This window comes from Gracilinanus agilis, chromosome 2 (genome assembly GCF_016433145.1).
Source record: "Gracilinanus agilis isolate LMUSP501 chromosome 2, AgileGrace, whole genome shotgun sequence".
Classification (NCBI taxonomy): Eukaryota; Metazoa; Chordata; class Mammalia; order Didelphimorphia; family Didelphidae; genus Gracilinanus; species Gracilinanus agilis.
Genome location: NC_058131.1, coordinates 685,597,691 through 685,619,860, shown reverse-complemented (window position 1 = coordinate 685,619,860; position 22,170 = coordinate 685,597,691). Strand labels below are relative to the sequence as shown.

General features: G+C 35.9%; 1 protein-coding gene across 3 annotated transcripts in view; it reads right to left on the bottom strand.

Annotated features, from left to right (window-relative positions):
* Positions 1-22,170, bottom strand: part of CCSER2 (coiled-coil serine rich protein 2) — a 109,399-nt gene that overhangs the window by 68,601 nt on the left and 18,628 nt on the right. For all 3 annotated transcript variants that reach the window (XM_044659153.1, XM_044659155.1, XM_044659154.1), the window contains exon 3: positions 1,872-1,962. In XM_044659153.1, the coding sequence (XP_044515088.1) occupies positions 1,872-1,962 (91 nt within the window). The remainder of the gene's footprint in view (positions 1-1,871; positions 1,963-22,170) is intronic.

The window sequence follows — 22,170 nt, the reverse complement described above, 5'->3', positions numbered from 1 at the left end:
CTGATTCATATTTTACTCTGAGAAACTTTATTACCGCGCGACATACTTTTTTCAAGGAGAAGTGAACCATGGACTGAACTGCTCCACAAAGCACCTGTCTAAGGAACTTAACCAGCCTAACCCCTCCTTATTAGAGGAAGGCTCCCTTCTCAGTGAATTAACCCAATCCAGACTGTATGTCTCAATACAGAACAGTGAGTAACAAAGTACTCCAGTCCCTTAGCATCCAACTGAGTGGTATCTCAAAATGGGAGCTAAATCTAAGACCATCTCTCTGTCTACTCGATTTCTCTATATTTTCTCTCTTATATGATCCTTGGGACTTGAAACCTAGCATGCTAGGGACAGAAAGGGGGGCTCAGTGGGTAGAAAGTGAGGCCTGAAGGTGGGTGGGCCTGGGTTCAAATCTGACCTCAGACACTTCCTAGCTCTGTGGCCCTGGGCAAGTATGTTAACCCTTACTGCTCTTTTGCCATGAAACTGATACTTAATATTGATTTCAATACAGAAGATATGGGTTAAAAAATCCAAAACACTAATAATAGTATAAAATTTTTCATCAAGTTAACAACTTATTCCTTTGAACTTTCTTCACATCCAATAGATAGTATTCCTCTCTTTGCCCACCAAATCTCCATCCTATCTGCTCCTTTGTATAGATACAAGGGCTTCCTTGACGCTTCTGACCACTAACCTTTTTCTCAAACATGGTATTTACTCACCAGATTACCAACGTTCTAGGCTATTCATATGACTTAATTCTTTCCTATGCTTGATCCAATTAGGCTTTATCTCTAATGAGACCTCAATGGGGGACCTGGAGCTCTAGGTTCCTGCCTAAGCTCCATTCCTAAATGGGCCCAAAGAGAATAAAACTATGTCCTTAGATTGGTAGCCTAACTACCTCCCATTCCACCTGGAATTCTACCCCTCTCCCCATCAAGGTACTCAGACTTGAAAGGGGTTTTTCCATAGAAACTAAGGAAAATGTCTTCATTGACTGGTGAGGTAAAACCCTCTGAAGTCTGAAGACTCAGTATCATTGCCATATGAACACCATGGATTACCACAGGTCAAAACAGATTTTAGTGTAAGGTAACTATATTTGCAAAGAAAAAAGACTCAGTCACACCCTACTCATTAGTCTCTAATGTGTGGGAAGAGAGATGAAGAGAACAAGCAATTATTAAGTGCTTACTCTTTGTAAATATTATCTGAGAATCACAAAATGAAAGAGGTACTAGCATGATCCCCATTTTACAGTTAAGGCAGACAAAAGTTAAGTGATTTGCCCAGGGTCACACAGCTAGTTAAATGTTTGAGGTTAGATATGAACTCAGATTTTCCTGTATTCAGGCCCAGTGCACTGTGCCACCTTGCTGCCTAATTCAGTGGTCCAAATGCAGTCCACACTATGTGTATAAAACAGATTTTTTTTTTATCCTTAAGGAAAATATTAGTGAGGCAACATAACAATGGGAAGACGGATGATCATGGAAGGAGGAAATTTGGTCTAAAGCCCTGCCTTTGATACATTATTGCTGGTATGATAATTGAAGTCCCTAAATCTCTTGTGCTTGAGACAATTCTCTAAAACTATGTTAACAGAGGCTACAGATATGAATCCAGATGAGTGTCCTTCTACTACCAGAGAATTTCTCACTATCATGAAATCATAACTCCAAGCAAAAAAAGGGGGTACTGATAAAAGGGAAAGGGGAGATTTGAAATTAATATTTCATTATAGTCAAGATAGTGGCATATTCATTAAAAAATTTCCCCAGGAAAAAATATTGTAGACAATTTATCAGCTATAGAATGTTAATATGGTCCTCAAACAGTTCTTGAATAGTATCACTTTCTCCACTAACCATTTTCAAGAGGTGCATCCTCAGGCAGGTCCACATCAAGCATGAGATCATCATCTTCAAGGTCACATGAGTCAAGATTATTCAGGATATCCTACAAACACAGATGAAGAGAAGTAAGGAAAACATCATGGACTGTTCCAAAAGGATTTGGAAGTCATCAAATTTGTAAAACAGCAACACAGACTGACACTTGCTCAAGACTAAAACATAGCTAGAAGTGATTTCATCGATATAAATGCTTGGTTTATAAACTTTTCTTGCTCTATTTGATACTTCCTAATATTTTCACTCTAATATAATGGATCAAGAGAAGGCTGTGTAAGATTCTGGGAGTGGTGGGAAGCAGGTGGTCACAGTGAATACTCAGAAGAGTCTCCCTTTAATGTAACTACAATAAAGTGTAAGTGCCTACAACATGAAAGATACTGTGTAAAGTGACAGAGAAACAAAAATGAGAAGGAAAAAATCCCAACCCTCCAGAAGTATACCTTTTTCTAGAGGATTCAGTAAATAGAAAATAGAAAGTAAGCAGAAAGCATAAACCAAAAAAAGACAGAGTAATTCCAAGAGAAGAAAAAGCAACAAGAACAGGGACCAGAAAAAAAAATTTTTTTTGAAAGATGGCTAAGTTTACTTGGAAGGAAGTTGGGGATTTTAAGAGGCAGAAATGAGAAAAAAAATCCTCATAATGACAGAAGTTTCTGAAGGCACAAGGATTGCTAATTAGATCTGCAAAGAGTAGGGTTAGTATTTTTCCAATGATTGGTTAAAGGCTATTTTGGGGGCACAAATTATAGATTGGTTTCCTTTCTAGAAAAGGTGATAAAAGAACTAGAGGAATATCCCTCTATTTGGCAGGTTATCAGAAAGGATGAGAGTATGTAAAATAATTGAAAAATAAAAATAAAGAATAAGAAAAAACTGATGCAATGAACATCTTAATCTGAATAAACTGGCAGATAGAAAAAATCTGATTTGAAGAGAAGTGAAACTAAACTTTATATCTATAATAAATATAAAAACTATGAAGTTCTTCATACAAAGAGGAGAGGTGGATATTCTGATAAGAATGTAGTTTCTTGTTCTCCAGGAAATATTGAAGAGTCACATAAGTCCCCCACGGGATAGGAAATCCCCTCCTCATCAAGGAAAAAGATACAAGTAATGAATGTCTTTGCTCTAAATAGGATCATGAAGAGTCAGACATGACTGAAAAAAATCAAACAATAAAAAGCAACAGGTAAGTGACTCCCTTCTGGACTATACAGCAAATGACAAAAACAAACATGAGATAGCTGTCTTTCAAAGGAAGGCATTCAGGATGTGCAAAAGAGCCTATCCAACTTGTCACAGCAGACAACCCCAACCCAATTTCTGATTCAAAAGTATGTCCAAATTGCCTGCGATTATGAAGTCCTTGGCAAGAAACCAAAGACTTTAGGAGTATCTCTGCTGCCAATTGAAGGTAAAGAGCTTCAGCAGGAAAAGATGGCTGTGGGATGTAAATGTCTCATTGTAAAGATCATGTCTATGAAACAGATCTAAATTTTTGGATTATGAATTAATAAACACACAGACATGAAGGGTTTTTGGTAGAGAATGAATGGAATTAACAATGGCAAATAAAAATATATTTTCCCATAATCCAATGAATATGATGAAGAGACAGGCAGGGGGAAGAAAAGGAGGACAGATTTGTTAAGAGCCTACTATGTACCAGGCATTGTACTAAGGTTTTACAATTACTCTATTTTATCTTATTCTAACAACAATCTTACAAGGTACAAGGCCTACCTCATACCTGAAAAAACTGCAAATAGAACAGATGCTTGGGTTAAATGGAATGATATGGATGACAGAGTTGACAGAACTACTTAATAATTAATATTTTGCTTCTGTTTTCTCTAACAAGGAGAATGATCTTTAGGGGGAAAAAGAAGAAAAATGGTTATCAAGAAATGATTATACTCTATCTAACTAAAAGATGGTAAGAGTAACTAGCTGCCCTTAACAAATCAACAGATGAGACTGCTGAACCACTATCAGTGATCTTTGATTCTGAAAGCATCAAACAACAACAAAAACAACAACAAAAAAAACCCCAGACCTTGTGATAGTCGTAGTTCAGCTTCGCATCTCTACTATATGAAAACTCATGTCCTGAGCTCCTTCCCTAACCCTAGATATACATATAATAGAGATGTTACCAAGTTAGAAATGACAGGATTTGATATCTGATTATGAAGATACCTAGGTTATGGGCATGAATGACTAGGAGTATTGATTAAGAGAAGGAATAACACAGGACATAACAAAGTCAGGATACAAATGGATTCTGACAGGCCAGAGTACTGAGCTGAATAGAAATAAATGTAAAATCTTACAGTAGGGCACAAAATAACTCCAACTTCACAAGTGTAAGATAGAGGAGACATGATTAGAAAGCAATGGTTCTGAAAAAGATGTAGGAATTGTAATGGACAGCAAATTCAACATGATTAAGTAGTTTGATGTGGTAACCAAAAACAGTTCATGTGATGAGATAAATTAAGAAAGGAGTGAACTTCTAGGAATGGGGAGGGAGTTGTTCCACTGTTCTCTACCTTCATCACATGTTATCTGCAGAATTGTGCTCTAATTTGGGTACCACAGTTCAAAAAGGACATTGAGGGGTATGAGCAGTGTATTCCAGACATAGAGGCAAAGCATTCAAAGTCAATGGTCCTAAAAGAAGGAAATAGTTTTCTTAAAAGGGTGGCATATATTGATTACCAGAATAATTCTATTCAATGTACCTAGTTATTTTCCCTGCTTATCTCATGGGTAGCTTATCTATGGGTAGCTATGTCTGAAAATAATTGGACCATAGAATAACAAAAAGTGCTCTGAATTAGAATTCAAAGGCCTAGGATTCAGTCCTAACTTTGCTACTTACAATCCATACAAACTGAAGCAAGGTGATCTCTCTAGGCACCAGTTTCCTCATCTATAAAATGACAATCAGAATGAAAGGATCTCTAAAGTGCCTTCCAATTCAAAAGCCTATGCTTCTAGAAATTAATTGCTGATTGTTTACCAGGTTAGACAGCTAATGATTTCTCTGACTGAGATGTTGGCTCATTTTTTTCCTTCTATTTGAATTATCCTATGAAGAATTATTAATTGATAAATCTCTTTATTTTATACATGGAGAGGAATTCACTTCTCTTTATGGCAACAAAAATATTTTTATAATCTTGGAGTTAAGTTTAAAAGGATCTCTGAAATCATCTAGTCCATTTTATATATGGGGAAACTAAGAGCTAGGAAGGTTAAGTGACTAACCCACAGAAATAATTAGTAAAAAGCAGAACCAGGATTGGAACCTAGTCCTCTGGCTTGCACATTTAGTTTCTTTGCATTACTACCTTTGCTACTTCTTTTTCAGGTAATTGCCTGGTTAAGAACTTTACCAGATAATAACTGATTCCTTTTAATCTAGTAAGTGTGCAAGGCTGGATTTAAACTCATGTCTGACTTTAAGACTAGCACTTTGTTTAGTGGGCTACCTATCTGCCTCCAAAAAGAAGGGAAACACAAAAAGGAAAAAGTATTTGCATCATCTATTTCTAGTAAAGGTCTTAATATCCAGGATATAGAGGAAATTTACACAGATATGTGACCAAGAGTCATTCTCTAATAGGTAAGTGGACAACTGATACGTGTCCACAGTTCTCAAAAAAATTTCAAAGTATATTCACAAGAGATATATTCCAAGACCTATCACAAATGGCTGAAACCACAGATATAAAGAAATATTTGCTGATACATATATATGTTCCCATTCCCAGCTCCTGCCCCTTGGCTTGGCTCTCTGCACTTCACCCCCACCAAAAAAAAAAAAAAAAAACCGTAAAACAAGTAAAAATGGAAGCAGAAGAGACCTCCACTGGGGGCAGTTTGCTGCTGAAGGCAGACTTCCAGAGCTTATTGAGAAGACTTCCGGAGTTTGCAAACCAACCTCCAGCACAGGGTGACCCCTGATAACTGAAACTAAGGAAAATAAAATTGCAGATGAGGAAGCACTACTATCTTTGACAACTACATGGAAAACTAAAAACACTAAGACAAAAAATTTAAAACCCATCTTGACCTATCGCCTAATACTCAGCAAAGTGACAAGGATGACAAAAGACCAAAACAGTCATGTTGGAGAGAGTGCAGAAAAACAAACATGCTGATACACTCTTAGTACAGCTGAGAATAAATCAGACTATTGTGGAGAACAACTGGACAACAGGAATTATGCAAAAATATTGATTTAGCAATTCATTTCCTTTGACCCAGAGACTCAGTTGCTGGGCATATACCCCAATGGCTCTCACACATATACCAAAATATTCAGAAATATTTTTTGTGGAAGAAATAGAAACAAAACAAATCCCCATTGATTGACAAATTCTCAAGCAATTAAGAATATGATCTGATAAAAGAATTTCAGAATTCTTAAGCATGGAAATATAATAAATATAGGGGATAACAAGATTGAAGGTTTTCCTAGTGAACTAAGGTAGAAGAATGATCATGGTAATGGAGCTTTAAAACAAGAAAAATAAGATATATACATACACCTATAGCATGCATATATATATATATATATATGTATATATATATACATAAAGAAATATTAAAATGTATATTGAAATCTCCTAGTATGGGGGCATAAGTTGAGTACAAAGAGACACTAGTAGCCAGGCACTGAATTCACTGAGAAAGGAATGAGGATGTCCTAGAGGAGTGTTGGTGAACGCTTTTGAGATTGTGTGCCCAAATTGCATCTTCAAGCTGCCTGTGAACCCCTTCCACCACCACTACCACTACCACTACCACCCCCACATTACCCCAGACAGCAGAGGGAGGAAGTGCTTACATTGGGCAGCTGAACAGAGGGGTGGGACATGCAAAATAATGTCCTCGGGTGCTGTGGAAATGAATGAAGCAGCCCCCTCCCTACTGCCCTGGGCCTGTGCCACAGTTTTGCATGGCATTGGGGTTGCCAGATTATAGCTGCTAGGATTATATTGATTAATAAATTTAGGTATTATGAACCTCAAAGGAAAAGTTAGTTGAATGATGGTGATAGAAGAAAAATATGGAAATGACAATGGAAGGGAAAAGTATTTCAACCCCTTGATCAATGAATTGGAGATATAAAAAAAAGTATAGCCAATAATGGAAAAGGTGACCAGAGATAAGATGCGGTTTTATGGGGCTACGAGTAGGGATGGGTCTAGAAGACAGAATAAGAAAAGATTTAAGGGACAGCTAGGTGGCTTAGTGGATAAAGAAAACCAGATCTGGAGTCAGGAGAACCTGGGCTCAAATCTGGGCTCAGAGACTTTCTAGCTATGTTACCCAAAGCAAGTCACTTAACACCAATTGCCTAGCCCTTACTACTCTTCTACTTAGTATCAATACTCAATTCTAAGAAAGAAGGCAAGGGTCATATTTTTTTAAGTAAAATTTTAAGATAAAATCAGGTTTTTAATCATGGAGCAGGCAATCCACAGTACACAGTAAAAAGGGGTGGGTAGATATGAAATGGGACATGTTGGAAGTTGAAAGAAAAGAAGGAAGTAGAGATGGAGTTCTGAGACAAGAGTTTCTTCATTGGTAGCTGTAGTTTTTATCAACTGGAGAAATGGATCAATAAATTATGTTATGTCATTATGGTTTAAGAAACATGGTTCAAAAGGAGAAAAAGCTATTAAACATACAAGAAAATTGAATGAATTAATGCAAAGTAAAAACAAGAAGAACAAGTTAAAATATATAGATTTACAATAATGTAAGCAAAAAGAACAATGAAAGGAAGCCAAGCATTGTGTTATTATAACACCAATCTTAGTCCTGAATGAGAAGAAATGAGGAAATGCACTACTTCCCCTTTCAGGTTAGATAGGTCGATAGAAAAATTCCTTAAGAACAGTAAAAGCCAAGTTATTCAATAATCTGCTAATTGCAAAACTCTAAAACTTTGGTAATTTTTATATTAGCCAACATACAACTTAAGCTATAAACCTGCTAACCCAAACTTTTATTGTGTTAAAGGTTTCAGGACAACCAAGTACCTAATAAGGAAGGTTTTACATATCATTATTCAAGGCAAAGTTAATCTTACAACATGTCAAAGGTTAATCATTACTTTTTCTCCTGTCCTAGGGGGTAGACAATGGATTATCAGATGGAGTGAGGAAATCATTCCTTTTTTCAGTGGGCAGTCTTCCAATGTATTCATTTCAGATCTTTTAAGCAGTAAGAAGAATTAAGGTGACAAGAATTTTTAGTTTACAACTCATTCCCTGCATCAACTGAATTACCAAGTGTTTATATCATCTCAAAGCACATAACACCATAACACTGTAAAGCATTAAATTAAAAATTATTTCTCTAATAATTTAAACATTTATTAAACACCTGCTATTTGCAGAGTACTACAGACATAACTTAAATAAGGTATGGTATTTCTTTTCATGGAATACACAACCTAGTTACATAGAGATGGCACATATAAAATAACTATACTATAAACTACTGAACAGACAAATATAACCCAAAGGCTTTATAGGAGTCAAAGACTGTTACTATTCACAGTAATTATCTGAAGCATTAAGGAATTGGTGATGTTCAAGCTAGTCAAAAGATCAACAATGTTAACAGTGCAAAGTTGTTATGAAGCAAGAGAACTCCACCAGCTCCACTAGTGTGTGACTCATTTAATTTACTGGATCAATGATCAGAAGTACACACTCAAATGTGAGGGCATTTTTCAAGGATTAAAGTCCTTTCTAACCCTAACACTTAATAAATGCATAAAAGACATGTGAATTTGACATAAGAGTTCAGAGAAAGAAGAAATCATTCCTATTTCCAAACAAGGAAAGAGAAATATGAGAATATTTTAAGGAAGAAATAACATTCACTTTAGGCCTGAAAAGATTACAACAGGGCTGATAGGTAGGAAGGACATTGTAGGAAAAGGAACCAGAATGAACAAAGTTATGAAGGTAAGAAGGTATAACAGCTGGTAAAGAGTTCAGTTTGACTACATTAAAGAGAATAAAAGTGGAGGTTGGAAAGATAGGTGAGAGCAAAATCATGCCAGGGAGTTCAAACAAGTATTTATCAAGTACTCTGTGTACCAGGCCTGGTGTTAGCTCTAGTGTTCCAAAGAAAGGAAAAAAACAGGGTCCCTGCCCTCAAGGAGCTTACATTATAATAGGAGAAGACAAGACCTAACAGGGAGTTAAAAGGGAAGGAGGAGGGGAAAAAATGTACCTATCCCAGGAGTCTAGTGGTATAGAATCAGAAGCAGAGCCACATAGGAAATAAAGCACAGCTGGCTTGGGCTTATCCCCAATGGAAGCCACCAGAAGGAATTTACCAATGGCATGGGGAGGAAAGTTCTAAGGTGAAGAGTCAGCTAATTCATGTTAAGTTGGAACGTGGACTTGAGTCATGTTCTGTAATTTTGAAAATGCCTCACACAGCCTAAGAAGGGAGATTAATGAAGAGAGTATATTCCCTCTACTCTGATAGCCCTATAGGACTTAACAAACCAATTTGGAAAGCCTGGAAGTATAGGGCCAACAACCAATAAAAAAAACTAAAGGAGAAACCTGAAAAAGAAAGTGAAAGAAGGAAAAAAAAAAAGAAAAGAAAAGCTTTGACAAAGAAAAAAGAGATTAAGATCCAAGAGGCCTCTACAGACATCTTTGAAGGACTCAAAATGAAGACAATTCATTTCCTCATTTCCTCAAAGGCTGAGAAGTCCCTTTCCTCAACTTCCCCTCCTTATACCTATCCAATAATAGACACTAACGTATTCTGCTTGATTTTTTATTTAGAATTTCTAGTATCCTAATCTTTCCTCAAATACAGAGAGTCCAGTCCAGTGGTTACCGAAATATTCAAAAAATTAAGTTAGTGCAAAACAGTCCAAATATTAGGAATTTTCTAACTGGGGGCTCGGGGGATATGGTTATACAAAAAAAAAAAAAATACAACAGAGGTGAAGCTAACATAGCTTCTAGAGACCATCAAACTGACACTAAGGCTAAATAAAACATGAGCACACTTATTAGAACAAGGAGTAGTTGATTAACTCTCCAGAGAGAGAACCGGAATAGAGAAGATAGAATGCTGACTAAAGATCACACACTAAAACACCACCCTTCAATGGAAGGAGTATAAGAAAATCCTATAAAGAATTCAAAAGCATCTCTAACCAGAAGGGAGTAGGGAAGGATGGAGTACTGGCTGGTAAATATTTCAACAGGAGAGGCAAAAAGTGTGTTATAGGGATGGGAGAGAGCCTACAAGAATTCATAGAGGCAATATAAAACTAGAAATACATTGGGAAACAGCTAATAGCCCAACTCTCAAGTAGGAATCAAACTAACCTGCTAAAAGTGAAGAGGCTAGCTAGTCCAAAGAAAATAATTTGTCCAAGAGCATGCTAATTTGTTGCAAAGACATACTTGGAATCCTGGTCTTCTGACTGTCATGTTCAATGCCCAGTCTAATGGCATGCTCAGAAGTAAGACTGTACCAGAGAAATATTTTCCAATATTGCTTAGAGTTGAGGATAGTTTCTTAGCATAGCTGGAGGAAAGTATGAAGGGAGGTGGGAAGCAATAATTTTTGAAACTACAGTTTAGGAGCAGTTAGGTGGCTCAATGGATAAAGAGCCAGGTCTCAAGATGGGAGGTCCTAGTTTAAAATATGGCTTTAGGGACTTCGTACTGTATGACTCTGGGAAAGTCTCTAATCCCCAATTACCTAGCCTTTACCACTCTTCTGTCCTGGAGCTAATACTTAGTATTGATTCTAAGATGTAAGGTAAAGATTTCTTTTTTTAAAAGAAACTACACGATAGCAAATTCTCATAATGGAGAAAAACGGAATATTGGCAGGGGTCTTACAATGGCCCTTCTGAAGACTACTGAGAATAGGATGACAAGCTTTCATTGATACAGGTGTTGGAGCTTATATATCCTTTCCCTTGGCATGATAGGCTGGCAGAATGGCTTGAGCTGGAATATTCTAAACTATACCAGAATGCTCAGTAGCTCTTAAAACCCCAAAGAATTTATTATGAAAATTGATAAAAAAAAAATGATTGAATATGAATGAAGAGAAATTTCCAGGTCTGAACTCTTTCCTAAGCTCCAGTCACTCATCTTAAACTGGATGCATCACTGAATCCTCAAATTCAACATAAACAAAACCGAATTTATATTTCCTTCTCCTCAACCTCCTCTCTTCTGACTTTTGTAATTTCTGTCAATAGTACCACTCTTTCATGAGAAAAATTTTGATTGTTAATTCATAAGCTCCTAGAATGTTTGAATTGTAAATGTCCTTAAATTTTATCAATCCTCTCATTTCATAGATGAGGAAACTAAGGCCGAGAAAGTTGAAGTAAGTGGTTCATAATTGACACCATGAGGAAGCGGCACAAGGCCAGACTTTCTGAATTTTCAGACCATACTTTCCTCTCTGACTTTTCCTTCTTCCCCCCTCCTATTTAATCAGTCAATAAGTCTACACTTATCCCTGCTATTCCTCTCCTTCTCTTCATCCTTACTGCCATCAATCACCTCCTCTTACTGCCTAAAAGGAGAATTGCATTATCTTATTAATTTGTCTTCTCTCCTTCCTTCTCTCCCTCCACTGCTGTGTTGGCACAGAACAAATATTTAATAACTGTTTATAGACTGACAGCTAAACATATTCTTCATGCTCGAGGCCTGGAACATTGTAATACTTAGTAAATATTTGTTGAATTGAACTCATGGAGTTTGTGTTATTATTCCTCTGTGACAAAACCCTTTTGATGGACCCCTATTACCTGAATAAAATGCAGCATGGTGTAGTGGAAAGAGCGCTGGATTTGAAGTCAGTAGAGATCTGGGTTCGAATCCCACCTCTGATACTTAGTAGTTGTGTGACCATAGGCTAGTCACTTAACTTCTTTGAGCCTCAGTTTCCTCATCTGTAAAATGGGGATAATGATACCTGTAGTACGTACTCACAGGGTTATTAAGAGGAGCAAATGATTTTATGTTCGTAAAGTGCTTTGTAAACTTTAAAATACTATAAAAATTATTATAATCTTCAGTATGAAAGTTCAAATTCCTTAGCATGGCAGTCAAGACTTCATAATTTAATCCAAGCCAACATATATAATACCTACTAAGAACTAACTACTGAGGAATAAAAGCAACTTCTTCACTTTTAATGAGAGGATATTACCTAGAGAGATAAGTAAGTGAACATACAAGATAGATTTGAGGAAGGAGAAAACACTAATAGTTGAAGGAATCTGGGCAGATTCCTGAAGGAGGGACCATATCAGCTTATCCTTGAAGGAAGATAAGAATGTTGAAAGGTAAAGATCAGAAGAAAGAGCATTCTAGGCATGGAATGGGAGAACCTGGAGTTATAATTAAAAGGCTGGTAATATAGGTTAGAGCCAGATTTAGAAAGCTTTGAATACCAATGTAAGGAGTTTGCATTTTATCCTTGAGACAACAGAAAGTCACTCAAGCATTTCAGAATAGGAAGCAAGATGGTCAAACTTATGCCTTAGGTAAGTTATTTAGCAATGTATAAAGAGGGACTGGAAAACAAAAGATACTAGAGGGACAAAAAATAAATAGAAGACTATTATAATAGTCCAGACAAGAGTTAGTGGAGGCTTAAACCAAGGTGGCAGCCTTCTTTACTTACTAGACAATTAAGCTTTAAATAAATGATTATCAGTAATATGAATAAGAAGTAATCAAGAAATAGGCCTAAATAAACCATCTATGTGTCATCATCTACTGTTGCTAGGTACTGGGAATACAAAGACAAAAACGAAGTCATCCTTGCCCTCAAAAAGCTTATATTTTGAGACTTCATGACAACACATACAAGTATATACAAAGCATACAAAATAAAGATCAAGTCATTGTTTTTACAGGAGTCAAGGACCCAGGAAATAAAAAAGCCAACCTTAGAGCTTAGAGTCACTAATTTAGAAGGTTTCAGAAAGACCTATTCCAGGTCTATCTCTGCCACATATTGCATGAACACAGCCAGTTTTAGCTTTATCTGTCAGTGTTCTCAAGGCATTCTAAAACTAACTTTCATAAACTCTTAAGTTACAAAGGAGTAGCCACTAATCTACATCAGCAGGAGTAATATGATCATAGGTCTTAAGCAGCAACAACAATAAAAGATTAATAATCAATTTAAAAAACAAAAAAAAACTAGCTGGTATTTTTTTGTGGGGGGAATACTGACATACATGTATGTGTGGGTGGGTGTATGTGTATACCCACACATACACAGATAAATTCAAATTTACCAACTAATTTAAAAAGCTTTGAATTTAGACCTGGAAAATACTTCAGAGATCATTAATCCAAGATTCCTACTATTATATAATAGGAAAATGAGCTCCAAGATGATGATATATAGCTTACCCAAAGTTACACAGTTGGATAGAGGAAAAGGGGGAAAACAAAACCAAATCCCAGGAATTGACTACCAATCCAATTATTTTTTTTCCACCACATCATTTCCAGAAATCTTGAAGTCCCTTATAAAAATCTTCATTTGTAAAAATCCTCTTTAGTAGGGAAGTGCCAATGTCCTCTTATATATACATTTTAAAATGGGGAAAATATTCCATATTAGTGGTTCATCATTAAATTTTAGAATGTATCTCTTTATCTTCCTGCTTTAAAAAAAGGTATGTAAAAGGTAATCAGAATTTAGAGCTACTAGAGCTGAGAGGAACCTTTGAGATTACTTGACTGGGATAGTGCACATGAAAATGGAAAAGCCCTTTGAAATCACCTAGTCTGACTTCTTCATTTTAGAGGAAACTACTACTCAGAAGGAAAGATGCCTCGGCTCTTCTAGCACCATCCCACCTCTTGTTCAAGGGCCTACATCTGCAGAGAGCAGCATCTTTTTGCATGCAGAGAAATTAATGAAAAGAGAGTCCCAATGGGTTGTCCTAATTTCTTCCCAATATTATGTTTATATTTAGTCAAGGGAAAAGTCTATATGAGGGTAATATACTTGGGGTCTTTCTAGTTAGTTTTTAGAGTCTCAGAACTAGTATCAGTCTATGTTACCCATAATTTTTAATGAATTAAATAGAATATTTCTATATTCTGAATAAGTTTAGTTCACATGGTCATAATTAAGCATGCTGTCATTAAATTTTCTTCAAATTTTAAATGTTATTTTTAGAAGAATGGGCTGTTTATAAAGAAGTATACTGTTCTAACATGATAGATATTACTTTTACAATGAAACCAAAAGAATGTGAGACAGCATGGGACAGTGGGAAAATCTAGCTCTGGAATCAGTAGACCTGGATTCAAATCTGGCTCTAATGTTTACTCTGTATATGACCTTGGGCAAGTCATCCAATTTTTCTAGATGTTTCCTCAGTTTTTAAATGAGGTGAGGTGGGGAAGGTATGACTGGATAATCTCTAAAGTCTCTTTCATCTTTAAATCTATGACCCTAATAAACTGATTTCAACTATATAAAGGAATATAACATGAAGTAATATAACAAAAGAACTGGTAAATACAACGGATAACACCAAACTTATCTGGTAAACGACCATGCACCTGGTCTATATTTCTCCTATCTATAATAGCAGAAAGGTACAATTGCATATAAAATCCAATTCAACTATTTTTATATTATTTTGCTTATTCAATTATAGGCTGTGGGAGGGGGATTATATGTTGGGGTTTTTTCTACTTTCTTCTCATAGGTTTAGATTGTAGGAAAATTTTCCTTCAAACTGAAGAGTTAAAACTGGCTTGTCAATTACAAGAACTGTACTTTCTATAGAACTTTTAAATCATGTCATTTAAGAAATACTAAATTTAAATTCTAATTTTTGCTTATATTAAACTTTCCTTTTCTATGTCAACAAAAAGTAAATATTCTTCCAAATTTTAAAATGTACATGCTGAATTAAACAATCACTCTCTTTAGAAACTAGGGTCAATACATAATGATCTGCCTAGGAGCCAACTAATACACATTCATAATTCCTGAAGATTTAAAGGACCAAGCAAAAGATGTGTGCACACAGAATAGTCACACCAAGGAAAACATTGCCCCCTTGTGCTTACTATTATTCAGTAAAATGGGGTAATTTTTAAATGCATCACTGAAATTTTTAAAATGGGGGAGGAGGAAACAATTATTGGGATTTCCTCTCTTCCAGCTGCCTCTCTATCTCTCTCTTCCTCTCTCCCACAAATACACATACATGCCCCACCAATATATATACAGTAATAGTTTTGAGAAGCCATGAGAGTATGATAAATTAAATCTTATTCCTTACAAAAGTAATATGTCCAAGTTCTTATAATAGCCCCATATAACATGCCCAGAGGCTTGGTTTATTAGCTAAATCATGGAAAAGATTAATTCTGGTATGGTGGAAAGAATACTAGAGGCTTAGAGACAAAGGATGAAGAATGATGTCCTTTCTCTAATATTTGTGAACTTTGAGCAAGTAATTTTTCTAAGTCTCAGCATTCTCATTTGTAAAATGAGAAGGCTAGATGCTAAATTCTTTTATCTATAATTCATTCTTCCTTCTAGCAAGTTAAAATCATGCTTCATATCATATTTGGATTAATTTTAACTTCTGTCACTTGGTTAATTGAGGCAAGTTTCCCAATATGTACAAGCTTAATTTCCTGTAGACTGTGGAACAGTGTTCACTGTTGTTTAACATGACATCAAGATCTCAGTATCTAAGTGTCTATAATGTGCAATTTTTAACTGGAATGGAGAATTTAATAACAGCAATACTATGAAAATTTTGATTTCTAAAAATGAAAATGAATACCTTTGTCAACTCAATCTTAACATTCTCTTTTAAAGTTTTCTGCATATTTTTTCTTAAACAATAAACAGCACACCAAACAAAAATAAATACTATAATGTGAAAAGACCCATAATTACTATATTTAATAAGTTAAACTTTTCAAAAGCCACAAACATACAACCATATCAATAATATATTCTAGCCAATGAACACATACCCTAGTCTTAACTAATCTGCTTTAATTTATCTGAATTAGGAATGACAGGGCTATAATAGTACCTCTGGATCTCCACTTTTCTCATCTGCAAAATGAAGAGATTAGATGAGGCCATCTCTAAGGTCCCTTCCAGTTCTGTAAGTATTAACACACATTTCTTTCAGTGAAGTCATATCAGATTGGTTAAGTACATTTTTATTTTGAGGTTTTCATTTACCTACATTTAGGTCTTCTCAATGCTATGTGAGCTGTGCCTCCAATACAACATTTGTGATGTCTTCACATTTTTAGTTACCTACAGCCTGCTATTATGACACGTGATGCCTTGGAAATTTATTTTGTGAATGAGCTATGTCACAATTCATTCAACAATCATACATTTATTAAATGCCTAAGTAAAAAAAAAAATGTGTATAGAAAAAAAGGTGAACAGCATTCTAAGCATTCCAAGTTTGAATGTTCCTCTTTATCATAAATTGAATGCTTACTGCTAAACAGTAGAAAATTTCTCAAATCAAACCTACTACTTAATTACATAATGGTAAACATTAGTTTCGACCCCAAAACAACTTCCAATATTATATCCCAAGATATAGATCATTTATCAAGTGAAATTTCATTTCTTTGCTGTTGTAAAATCTATATCTGATATAAAATATGTTCAGCAAAATGTGAATTATGCTTAAATAATAAGACGGTTATTTGCCTAGAGCTAACAGGCTTATACAAAACACTCCTTACAGTCCTGTGAGGTAAGTAGTATAAATATTATTTCACAGAATAACAATTTTGGAGCTAGATATTCAGGGATCCTCTAACACAGAGTTTATTAATCTGTGTTGTTTCATGAGTCCCTTTAGCAATCATTGACCTGGCCTAGCATACTTTTAAATATATAAAATAAAATTCAGAGAATAACAAAGGAAACCAATAATAATGAAAATTACCAAAAGATGTTTTTTTTAAATTAATTATTAGGTCCCAGATTAAGAATTTCTAATCTAGTCCAAACCCTTTAGCAGGCCCATTCCAAATAGTTCTACTAGTTATGTGCCATAACTTTATGCAACTGAGCACAGATCTAAGCACCAATTCCTGAATCATTCTACTAGAAACCCTCCTCCAAAGATGACATGAAACAATGAATACCCTATAGTTACTCAATGAGTAAGTTAACTCTATTACCTCTAGTATGATCTAATCCATATTTCTGATCATTTCCACAACAATAATAAGATACTCTGCTGCCATGTTAAGGGATTGGGACCAACCAATAACACCAGATTTCTATATATCAAAATATATTATAATAGCCTAACTAGAGTATTTTTTGCAATACTAATTCTGAAATGTGTTTACATTCCATTTTATTTCTATTCTATCATCTATAACTAGATTTTATTTTGCCTGATATTTTAGATTAAATAAGGATTCAAATCTCACAAAATTTTCCATGAGAATATTATGTACAACTCATAATTAAGACTTGTCTTATTTAAAAAATTAAATACAAAAATTTTAAGTTGAATTCCCTAAGGCAAATATTAATATAATAGATATTTTTAAGTTTTAAAGCAGGTTCATTGACATTAGATGATTTGCAAGAAATTAAGGTGCAATAGCAAAGCCTTAAATTATATGGAAAATTAACTTCATATAATAGTTATCTAAAGAAAAAAAGTCTGATAGCCAAAAATCTTGAGTTCTAATTCTAGCTTTCCCATTCACTTACTCTTTGACTTTGATCATATTAATAAACAATGCTGGACCCATTTCCTCACCTGTGAAGAAATTTGACTAGATGTTATTTGAGGCCTCTTCCAGATGGAAAATTCTATTTTTCTGTTTTTCATCCACATTAAACGGGATTTTTTTTTGGAGATGGGGTGGTAAAGGCTTTGGCCTTATAATTAAGTATGTTAAGCAAGAAAGGTGTTCCCTATGTACAAGTCCTCTCTGGGATATAGTCTGACAACTGCTCTGTATTAGTATGAAAGAGAATTCTTTACTCTATTGTCTATCCTGAGTTAACACTAATTTAAGTACCCCTACTTAGTACCTTACTAGACTGAAGACAGGATTAACTCCCCCCTGTCTACTTTAGAATTGAATCACAAAAGATTAAACCCTCTACTTAGTACTAGGTGGGAAACTAACAAGGTACTTAGAGAATTCACACCCTTAGAAATTCAATCAGCCCAGAATCTGCAATCTTTTTGATAAGAACTTAACTTTCAGAAGGTAAAAAGTAGATCCTACAGACACTGCCCCCTAGGCTGTGCTAGACAATTTGGAAACTGTGATTGGTCCCTGTAAAGAGGGGAAGGGACAAGAAATCACCTAAAAAGCAAGCCCCAAACTCCTTCAGAACAGATTGTCTTTGAGAAGATAGTCTGAAGAGATTGTCTTCTGAAGATAGTCTTAGGTAGTCTTCAAGGGAGCTTCATTGGAGACTATGGCTTGGGTCATGGGCTCAGAGATCAGCTTCTACTTGGACTCTGACTCTTGGATTACTTCGTTGGGTGAGTAAAAGGCTGACCCCTTTCCTAGCTTCTGGAGAGACTAGCTTCCAACTTGGCAGAGGCTGCATGGTTACTCACTACCAGTCTTCCTGGTTGAGAGCTAATTAATCTCTGCCTGGATTAAGCAGACCTGAAGCAAAACATTTAGGTTGATAGGCTAGATAACCTCTCTATCCCCCTCACATTTCTCTTCTTTATTGCTTCCTTTCCATTTGTAAATATTTGCAAATAAATTTCTGACTCAAGATATAATAAATACTGGAGACCACTTAATTTCATATAATCCTCGTCCTACCATTAATTTTAAGTTTTAGAGAGGTACTAAAAAGTTAAGTGAGTTGTAGTGCATACACAGCCAATATGCATCAAATACATGCCTTAAAGTAAGATCCTCTTGCCTCCAAAACCAGCCTTCCATCTACTATGTCATGCTGCCTTTATCTACCTTTTATATTTTTGGCTAATAGGAAAGTCACTTCACATAGTCTGTGTCTTTTTGAAGCTTCACTGATATATAAATCAGTAGGAAGTAAGAAGAACCATTTTCTGTTACCTTCATGGCCCAGGAGTGATAAGTAAGTGAGTTAAACTAATTACTAAATACACAAAAAGCTATCTATCATCAATACCTCCACTTCCTTTCCTCTCTTTTCCTGACCCTCTACAGTCTAGCTTCCTTATTCAACCAAAACTACTCTCTCTAACGTCATGTAATAGTCTTTTCTCAATCCTCATCCTTCTTGACCTCTCTATAGCCTTTGACACATCCACCCTCTTCTCCTTGATCCTCTTTTTTCTAAAATTCCACAACACTACTTTTATCCTGGTTTTCTTCCTATCTATACGACTGCTTCATCTCAGCCTCCTTTGCTGAACCTTCACCCAGGTAATATCCACTTTTATGTCACCCTCAAATGAGCCCAGGTTCTTCTTCTCCCTCACTATTAAATTATCATCTCTATGCTGACACTTCTCAAATCTACATATCTAGCTCTAGCTTCTTTCCTGAATTCCAGACTTGCCTCTCTAATTGCTTATTGGACATCATGTCCAAAACTGAGCTCATTATCTTCCAAATACTTCTCCCTTCCAAACTTCCCTATTACTGTCAGCTAGACTTTCGCTCCCCATACTCTCTCATCCCACCCCTTCCCATGTAACTGATTGCCAAATCTTATAAATTTTGCCTTGGTTAACATCTTTCAAATCTCCTGTTTCTGATACTGTGATCACCCTGAAGCAGGTCTTTATCACCTCGCACCTGGGGTACTAAAATAGGCATATAAGAATTATGGTCATGTATGCTATCAACATGAAATTTGGATGCCTCAGTTTACCCCTGCCCTTGGAGAAAACCCCATACTAGGCACAACTGTTTGAGGTTGAACTAAATCCCTTAAACTGTTTGGAGACCCTAGTATGGGTAGATTCTGTGGACAAAGTCTCAATGTTGAATGCTTTTATTTGTTTTAGAAGCTTCTCTTGTTATGTTAAAGTTCTCTCAGGAGCCCAGCTCCTGAGTTTGATCCTTACCTTTGTAATGGGTATAGTTGACCTCTCCTTGATACCCCTGAGGCTGGCTACAAAAATCCCTTTTGCAGGTTTCCCATACCTAGTTCTCCAGAAAAGTATAAAGGACCCCCAAGTTCAGTCCCTCTTCAGAGTTGACTTCTAGCATGGTGCTTTCTCCAAGGAGGAGTTAGCATTTAACTCTGTGTCTTCTTCCTGGGGGAGTTGGCATCTAGTTTGGTGCCTTCTCCGAGGGATATGGTTCCCAGAGTCCCAAAGCCTTTGCCTTTGTTTTATTTTTAGAAGCTTGACTCTGTGTGGTGGCCAAATATTGAACCTTATCCCTATTCCTGATTAGACTAGGTTTTTCTATTTTGATAGTTCTGTGTTGTTTCCAAGTTAACAATGCCAAAGATCTTATGAGAGTAAACAACAAGTGAAGTATATAAGCCAATATAATGATTAAATCCTAGAATACTGAAACTAAGGGACATCTCTTGGCACATGAAAAACCCCAGTACCAGGCATACCTGTTTTGGGTTGACCAACTATTTGGGGGCCCTAGTGTGGGTGGGATCTGTGGACACAGTCCCAATGTTGAGTGCATTTATTTGTTTTAGAAGTTTCTCCCATTGGATTAAAGTCCTCTCTCAGGAAGCCCAGCTCTTAGTTTGGCCCTTTCCCTGATACTCTTAAAGCTGGCTGCAGACCTCTTTGCAGCATGCTTGCAGTTTGTCTATACAGGCTTGCCATACCAAGTTATCCAGAGGGTGTAAAAGACCCCCAAATTCTGTCCCTCTTCAGAGCTGGCATCTAGTGCAGTGTCTTCTTCCAGGGATATGTCCCCAGAGTCCCCAGGGTTTAGGCCCTGTGTAGATCTTGGCACTGGGCTCTGTGTGGCGGCCAAATATTGGCCCTATTCCTATCCTGATTAAAGACTTGGGTTTTTCTGACTATCTAATAGTTCTCTGTTTTTTTCCAAGTTAACAGTGTACAAAACACACACATACACATAAATGTATATATGTATAGGTATATATATCTTTGTATATATAAAAATATTTTTACATAAAATATATATATATAAATACATACACACACACAAATACACATGTATAAAATCTTTTTTATATAAGTAACGAATTTATGAAGTAGATAGTATTATTGTCCCCATTATCAGAAAAAAGAGGGTCATCTAGGTTAGGTACCTGGAACAAAGTTATACAACTTAAAGCATCAAAGACAGCATTCAAACTCAAGTCATCCTGATTCCAAGTAAAGAAAAGAAATAACAGTAGGAAAAAAGTTTTAATTATTATGGGATTAAATCCAATCATTATTTATTCCTTAATTATATTTTCATTTGGTTTCTTGCCCCTCTATGTATTATGTTAATCAAAACATAATTAGAGCAAAATCTTCTCTACATAGCCTAGGTTCCTCTACTTCCTTTCCTGTAATTTACTTCCAGACTCTCTGCAGTCTGGATTTCGACTTCTATCATCTGAAAATGATCCTTTCAAAGTCACCAAGGATTTTTTATTTGCCAAATTAATGTCTTTTTCTCGAGCTTCATCTTTCTTGACCTCTTTGCAGCCTTTAATATAGTTGATCCTCTCCTCCTGGATTCTTTATTCTCTCTAGGTTTTTATGACACTTAAGTTCACTACAAATTCCTAACTTCTACTGGGACACCTCACTGCTACTAGACAATCCTTTTACATTTCCCTAATTAACTTGCCATCTCATTTACCATAGCAACTCTTCTTTTTCATTCTTCCTCAAACTTCCCATGACTCCTATATCCCCACCCTCTCAGGTGAGAATCTTGACTTATATTCACTGAAAAAATTAAGGCTGTTCTCCTAGAGTTCTCTTTTCCTCTCTTCACTATTCATACATCACCAAGATGCCTTCTGCCTCTACCTCCTCCTTCACCCCTGGCTCACAAGATGAAATGGGCCTTCTCCTTCCTAAAGTCAATCCCTCTACATAAACAAGTGAACCCATTCCATCCTGTCTCCTCCAGCAAAACATCTCCATTCTCTTACTTTTCTTCAATTACATGAATCTGTCTCCCAGTCTATTAGCTGCTTCTGTATTGTCTACAGACATGCCAATATCTCCACCATATTCAAAACTCCATCG